The sequence below is a fragment of the Teleopsis dalmanni genome, chromosome 1, assembly GCF_002237135.1.
Source record: "Teleopsis dalmanni isolate 2A chromosome 1, ASM223713v2, whole genome shotgun sequence".
NCBI lineage: Eukaryota > Metazoa > Arthropoda > Insecta > Diptera > Diopsidae > Teleopsis > Teleopsis dalmanni.
This window is the reverse complement of record NC_051846.1, coordinates 147369950-147378666: the sequence shown is the minus strand read 5'-3', so window position 1 is coordinate 147378666 and position 8717 is coordinate 147369950. Positions and strand designations below refer to the sequence as shown.

The window sequence follows — 8717 nt, the reverse complement described above, 5'->3', positions numbered from 1 at the left end:
GGAGAAAGAGAGTTCCAACGATCGTGCCTCCCGTCATTATTATTTGAAGAAGTGTTAAACATATTTGTAATATTTACATAAATAAAGTAGATAAAATAAAGTAGCCACAACAACCACTACATTGGTGACCAAGCCGACGTTGAACATAAAAATGACTACATAAGACCAAAAAATGCCCGAAGATACTACCCCTGTCTTTACGACCAAATACAACAACTGACCTGACAAGATCAGCACGCAACGTTCATTTTCCAACCAAATTCAGTGACTTCGTCATTTAAGGAGGAGTACTGTGGCAACACCAGAAAAAACTGTCAAATAGAAAAAGAGAGTTCCAACGGTTGCGTCTCCCGCCATTATTATTTGAAGAAGTGTTAAACAAAATAATTTGTAATATTTAAATAAATAAAGTAGATAAAATAAAATAACTACAACAACCACTACATTTTTCATTCTCTTCTTCTGCTGGTTCCTGCTTCGTTCTTATAAATCTTAAGCTGTACTGTCATATCCAACATACTTATCACATATATAACTAACCCATTTCACTATTTACAATTGATTAAAAAAAAAATTATATACACAAAATAAACAATTAGACGAATTCGAATAGCAAAGAAAAGACAAGAACAAAAATTTATTTTAATTTATTTAAATTTGGCTGACCATACAACGCTGTCTTAGTCTTAGGAAATAATCGCCTAGTGTATAGGCTGTTTTACTAGGCTAATGTCTATTTTACCAGGCTGGAGCGGGCTATACAAATGTGTTTTTATATTTAACGGTCTTTACACTCCTCAAGCATTGACGATATCAAATGATGTTTAGATATGGAAGCAAGCCTATATGTATATATGTGTTCATGGGGTAACCAGAAAAGTTCTGGAAATCCACCTGCTCAAGTAGCAGCCAACACATCGGATATGAAGATAGTGATCAAGACAAAATATTGTCGAGATGAATGAAATCTCTGCGGCCCTATGCACGATAAGGAGAAGACAACCACAGTAAGTAACTATTGAGAACAAACTACTAATTTTATTACAAAAGTGCAATTAGCATTTCATATGTAATAAAATATAATTTATTATATATTAAATTAATCTTAATATAATTTCAAAATTATATATGAATTAAAGTGAATTGTTTTTATAAAAACTTAAATAGCAAATAAAACTTTCTTTTACATTAATTTAATTCACATTTACAAATATCACTTTTTCAAACAAAAAACTCGATTTAATTACTTTATATTAATTTTAAATATTTCTGTTAAAATTTACTAAATAAATATTTTGTGCTGATTTATTTATAATTCAGTTTAACATTAGGGAAATATTTTTCTTTGACTGAAAAAATGTTATATTAAAATAATAAGAAAATTTTCAAACTAATTTTTATTTTTTGGTTAGTTGATTAAACTTAATCCAACAATATAAATAAATAAGTATATTTGTATTTTATGAAATATTGTTTTATTTACTTTATTGATTATTCATTTCTAATTTTTAATTTTTTCATAGCATAAATAAAACATGATGTTTTAAATTTATTCATTTTCGAAAAAGTTGCTGATTATTTTTGTTTAATTTAAAATTATTTTTTCTGGCCTTTCATATTTTTGTGGTCGAAAGTCACGCACAGAAAATGTTCTACTTCATTAATTATACATTTACAGTAGTTTCTATGAATATATTGAAATTTAATATTAAATGAACTTAATTGTATGGCATTTAGAAGAGTTTAAATTGTTGTTATTTACTTCAATAAAATTGAAATTATTGCACAAAAATGCTTTATGTAAGATTTGCATATATTTGTTAAATGTGTGTTTCCTGAATATTAATTTTCACATTTTATAAAATTGTTATAATATTTCGGATAAAAGAAATATTAAGAAACAAAAATATTATTTGTATTTCTTCATAGATAAAAAGGCTTTATTCAAGTTAGTATAGTTTCACATATAATTTAAAGTTTGTGTTAAAATTTTTGTAAATTTTAAAGTACTCTAAACCCTAAGGAATCATATAAACTGATAGAAATTTGAAGCTTCTATTCCCCTTTAGAAAATTCTTTCTTCGATATCCAAATTATTAATCTATCACCAATCTAACTGAGAAACATTGAAAAATTCTAATCGCATTGAGTCAAAAATATAGACTTTCGCAAACAAGTGTCTGCGTAGAATGCTTGGTATAAGATGGCCTGAAAGAATAAAGTATAAAGACCTGTGAAGCCTTACACAACAATAAACCGTTTTTGTTCAGATTGGTTGACGCAAATGACGATGGATTGGCCACACATATTGCGACCCATATTACAAGACCAACACTCAAATGATCCCCCGAAGCTCTAGAAGGTCTCGTGCAACAGCACAAACTTGGCACAAAACTATAGATAAAGAACTTAATAATGCAAATAATAACTGGAATAATATAAGCCGCTAAGAGCTCAAAAGCGTTTGGTTTAGATTTATAGTAGGGGCGCTATGCTTCACGAGGAGAAGAGGGCAACGGTAAGTAAGTAAGTAATCTAACTATTTTAAACTTGTTGCACTAGCATTAATTTTTATAAGTTCACAATATATATTAACTTACTATGTATATAAATACACCTTTAAATTAGTAATAACATACTTGAAGAGTCAAAGACCTCAGCTACCAGTTCATTTTTGTTCTTTAGGTATATTATTTTGGTTTGTCGATATTAAAAAGAAATAATAATTTTTTGTTTTAATGATCAACATTTTTATTAATAATATTATTTTTGAAACGGACTAATTGATCAATTGTTTAATAATACACTTTTTAAATAAATAATCATATACTTCATATATAGTATCTTGAAGATGATAATAGAATATAGTCAAATTACTGATGTAAACAAAATATTTTATAACTAATTTTTAAAAGTAAATGTATTATTCAAAAACTGATCGCTAATTACAAAAGCAAAATTATTAATAAATAAATAATTTAATAATATAAATATAAATTATTGCCACACAGTGACAGTGTTCTAGTACTTCACCATAGCAATAGTATTCATCATCTTATCATAATCATATATGCTTCAAAAATTTTCGTTATGCTAGTATGTATCTCAATCAGTAGAAGACAGACATTCATAAAATTGGTCGAATTTGGCATCTTAAGTTTAACCTAAATGTCATTTTTTAATATGAATCTTTTAATAAATAATTAAAATTAATTTTATCGCACCGAATTCTAGTGATTGATGAAGTTCATTTATCGCTTACTGAATATATTAACAATCGTCGCATCCAGGGCACTGAAAATCTACAAGAAACTGTCAGTAGCTCAATGTATGTAGTGGCAATATAGTGGATATAGTGGATTAATAATATTACATTTTGTAGTTTATACTAATTTCAATTGGATAGATCTTTTTGGACCAATGAGAAACTTCATTCAATATGGGTCATTCTTTTACAAATCGGATACCTTTTTGACCTCATCATCTGATTTGACTGAAATTTTTTTTACGGGCTCTTTTAAAAAAAAAAAGATCAGCATCTCAGGAAAAAAAATGCACTAAAGGAAATAAAAATCATAATTCCTTTAGAAATTCAGCCAAACGGCATGAAACTGCCCCCTCTGCTAAATCAGCGAAGACAATAAAAGGTGATAAATATAACAACAGCTCTGTCTTCAACAGCAAAATAATCGAGTCTTTAAATGACACGTCTATATTGTAAGACCTGCTAAAAAAAAAAAAGGACGTACAACACCCGTCTAGAGTCGCGTAGTGCCAAAATTAAATTTTAGCATATGGGATGCAAATATTTTATGGAAACAACGGAAAACAATGTCATGAACTACCAACTTTCATAAAACAATCCAGTAAAGCAATAAAAAACGGAGATTCAGTCACAAAAATAACCATAGCAGATTGGAATTATCCATTTACAGTATCTGTATTGTTTCCCGAACTGTAATAACAAAGACATGATCATGATCATTTCAACGAATTTACAGAAGTGGGCATTTAATACCTGACTTAACTCCTCAATTCAATTATACGAGTAAAACCTTATCCCTATCAATGGAAAATATTTAAAATAATAATGCAATAATAATCATAAAAACCGATTATTACATCCAGTTATTTTGAAAGTATTTACATATTATGTATCATAGAGCGTATCACTAGGGCACCCCCTAGGAATATTCCATTGATCAAAAAATGATATTCTCGAAGTTTTAGAGCAATGGGATTAAAAATGACGCTGCGCCACTCGAGCAAAGTTGGGTTTTCAGTATAAAAAACGGATATTTTTCAATCTTTTAGTAAGGCTTTAATTTAGTAAACCAAGAGTTATGAAATACAAAACAGAGCACAGTCTTTTAACTAACTATAGTGCTTTGCGCCTAATATTTAGCCGATATTGGTCATTAATATCTTTTTAAAAAGATATTTAAATTATCTATCAAATGAGTATATCTTAATAATTGTTGAAATAAGTAATAAAGATATGAATGACCTTGAATTGAAAAATTTGCGGTCCCAACTTTGCTCGAGTGGCGCAATGTCATTTTTAATCCTCATCCTCCAAAACTTCAGGAATATCATTTTTTTGACTAACTGCATATTCCTAGGAGGTGCGCTCATTCAAAAGTTAATTTTTAATTTTCCCCCTTATAACGTGATCCACCCTACTATATCACATAGCTATTAAAACTCTGAATACTCTATTCACTACCGTCACATAATCATTTTGTAATATTTGGCACCTAGGCGTCCTCTTCCATATGAGTTCTATGCTGTACTATACTTTGACCGTACAAACCGACACCTAATAAAGTAAGATCTACTGATAATGTGCGAGAATCAAGAGTACAAACTTTTTTTTTGTTTTTTGTTTTTTTTTTGCAGTATGTGTCACAGTGTGCGACTTAAGTCCACTAAAACCACCTGCTTTAGAGATCAATATAAATGTCGAGAAGCTAAATCTTAATTATGTCACACTTACCAGGTTTGTTGCTTGCTTTCCTCAGGCAATGCTAAGCTTCATAGATTCGGATGTAACATAGAAACATTTCTGTATTTTTCGAACAGTCTAATCTCCGCTCGGCATTCTTTATAACTCCTTCTCCATCTCTTTATAAGGCATGGATATATTTTGCGGTGTATTGATGGGCTAGAAAACGCGGTGGGTTTACTATTCGTACACTTGGTGTCCGATGGTTTTGAAAACTGTCTAAATGAGCTCTTTGCTGTTGAATTATTTATGTTTTTAGTCATTCATAGTTAAAACCCATGAGTTGCGGAGAAAGGGAAGGTTCAACCAAGCAGAGATCTGTTATACTCGGACAAGGCTAAATAACAACCGGGGGCGCCAGTTATCCGGAGGCCTCCATTTGAAGACACACTAACATAGTGCCATTCATCTCATCGGCACGGGTCAAATAACTCCGACGATTACGGGTTTAAACAAGTTTTCCTTTCTAGATCCATGATGTTCTGTTATATTGATGTGACAGTCAACATGAAAGACCAGGTTCACCTCGATAAAGTATCACGCATCATGGTCTTGATATGGCATAGGCTTAAGGTATTTACATACTGTATTGCGCATGACCATATCCCATTCAAAGAAGAATACGAACCCACACCTAACACTTGCAATCCAAACAAATTATATATGGCCTATAAATTAGTTGAAAAAAAATCCAATATATCATAAGGCCACTGATGATAAGTAATTGGAAATACTCGAAACACGATCTACTGTGAACCAAATCCTGTTGAATAATATTACGTCTGCGAAATATTCTGCGTTTAAATCTTAACTCTGCGCCTATGGGTCAAATCGTGTTGTATATCAACATAAACTTAATTATTTTAAGCCTATCATATTTAGTTATAACCCTTTGGCATATGTATGTTAATAATAAAGATAAAATTGAATTGAGAAAGAAATAAAGTGGCGTGTAAATAAAACTGAGACTATAGGTGTATAATCAGAAATTGGCCCAGCGAATCGGAGTCGAGATCGAAATACAATTTTTCATGTAAGAACTTTGGCCGTGGCTGAACTATCCCAGCTATAGGCATCCTCATCTAGAGAGGTACATTACAATACCTTTTCAGAGCATCGCATCTAAACATTTCTTGTGCAGCGCTTGTGCTACTTGTGATTTTCTCTCACGTCTATTACCAAAATCAGTGTTACTTGCATATGCAGAGAAAATTTATATTGAACGTTTACTATAGAATATGAAGTTAACAAGAATACAGTAATGTTAAGCTAGATGTAAAAAAATCCTAAACTGTGCTGATATCAGCAATATATCTTAATAAAGAATGTGACCACAAATTAAAATGAAAATTATAGAGATCGATTATATTCTCCCGATGGAATTAAATTGATAACACTAAGAGTAGATGCCTCATTGGTAAATATTGCTTTAACCAAAGCATGGCACAAATGTATTAAGTAACCGATGCAGAATTGTAAAAATGTGAACGGATCTGAGTCAGATGCTTGCCTTTCTAAATAAGAAACTACCTTCAGATAAAATATCTTAAAAGCTCAAAAGTAAAATAAATAATTTCACTGAAACTTAGACATTTAATTTACATAACTGTGACTTAACTATCAAATGTAATATAAAGTTTTCATGATAGTTTCATAAATTATTTAAACTACCAAAAAAAGGTTTGTATAATTTCCAGTGAGATGAATTGGTGTATATTTTATGTTATATTAACTATGCACTGCATTTATATTTGCGGAGGAACGGAAGATGAGGAAGAATTCTCTCAACTGATTGTAGGAGGGTACCGCAGAAATGACACCAAATTCACCAAATACATAGTTAGTCTCAAATATGGAAAACAATATTACATCTACGGCGATAATCACGTATGTGCAGGGATTATCATATCCATACGTAGTGTCTTGACGGCTGCACATTGTTTATGCAAAGTAAGGAAAAAAGAAGAGTAAGTTTACTAAAAACAAAAAAGAATTAGATTTTTATAATAAAAATAATAATCGCTGTTTAGCAAGGTTATCCAAGTGAAACCAGCCAGAAAGTATACCGTAGTTGCTGGATCAAAATACCGCTTGCAGCTTATAAGCACAACACAATCCATGGAAGTACAAAAAATATTTGTGCATCCAAAGTATGATGATGTCAGGTTAACTGCAGACGTAGGTTTACTGCTTTTGAAAAAAGAATTTACATTTGACGGTACGACTGTAGCTCCAATACCTTTAGCAACTGAAACGCCTAAAATTGACACTAAATGTATTGCAGGAGGATGGGGAATGGTATATTGGGTATGTATATCAGCGCATGGTGGCATGCAGATATTTGATATATATTTTGTTTAGCTTGGTCCGACACCAGACAATATCATATTTGTTGACATTAATATATTAGATGAGGACTATTGTCAGGATATCTTGCCATTCTTTGCTGTAGGTGTGATCTGTGCTGGAAATAAAAAAACTCCTCATTTGGGTACAAACCCGGGAGACTCAGGAGGACCACTGATTTGTAACGGATTTGTGTGTGGAGTGGTTTCTGCTGGTAAGGCGGGCGATATGGCATATCCAAATATGTATGCAGACGTGGCCTATTACAGAGATTGGATACTTGATCCCACTAGTGACGCGAGGCAATCCTATTATTTCGCCAAATTGATTTTCGTTAAGATAGTATTGGTTGTAAGTTTACTGTAAAGTAGTGATACTATTGTACAGTATAATGACTCTTTTTATATATAACGAAAACATATTTTATATTTATATATGATTGATATAGCATAGATTACAAAAGATGGTTTGAACTTCATATATACACCAAAATATGGTGTATCAATCACTAACAGCGTTACAGTAACATAAATATATTACTTTTGGTATAAAACTGTTAAATAATAATAAAAATCAAGATAACTTATTAAAATATATAGTGAATATAATAGGTATATATATAATTATATGTACAATTATATAATTATATATATTATAGAACATGTACAAAAAAAGAAACATTCGTCTGATTTATAAATTTTTCGTCCCTGGAGTAATAATACTTGTATATCAGAATGTGAGCTTTAGTTAGAGGGATAAGACACTGTATCCTAAGGAAAACCCTATTAAGGTTTCTGAAATCTTTTCTGAGTGACTTTTTTATTTCAAGAGATTTAAAAGTTGTTAAACGATAATTGACAAGGTGAACTCACAGAACAAATGAGGAATGTATCACAGAATATTGAGAAATTGGAAAACGAAAATCGATGCTTAGTTATGTTGAGTGTTTTCCAAGTTAATGCATCTGGGCACTTTTGTTCTATGATGACTGGGGGGTTTCTGCAGAGATTGATCGAGACAAGCACAGAAAGGAAATTGTTAAACTGATCGATCAATGCAAAAGGCATAGTCGAATAGACAAAGGTTTACTAAAAATTAGAACAACCCAAAGTGAGGCGGAGGCACTCATACGATATGAAAGTTATATTTGAGAAGAAAAATAATCTTGGCGTGTAGCAGATATGGTAGCCTCAGAAATGGTAAAAAAATGTTTTAATAGATGGTACAAAACTTTATGGCAAACCAATATGTATTTAAAAATGGTCTCGAAGCCATTAGAAATGCTCATAAAATTTGTGTAAACCTAGCAGGAAAACGGATATATTTTGATAAAAATAAGAAATTAAAATGCAAAGGATGGTATGTA

General features: G+C 31.0%; 1 protein-coding gene across 1 annotated transcript; it reads left to right on the top strand.

The window, feature by feature from the left end:
* Positions 1-6670: 6670 nt before the first annotated feature.
* On the top strand, positions 6671-7872 carry LOC119667586 (chymotrypsin-2-like). The gene is made up of 3 exons (XM_038076893.1): positions 6671-6972; positions 7036-7312; positions 7367-7872. Exons 1-3 carry the CDS (start codon positions 6707-6709, stop codon positions 7715-7717), a joined length of 894 nt encoding a protein of 297 aa, XP_037932821.1. The 5' UTR covers positions 6671-6706; the 3' UTR covers positions 7718-7872.
* The last annotated feature ends 845 nt before the right edge of the window (positions 7873-8717 follow it).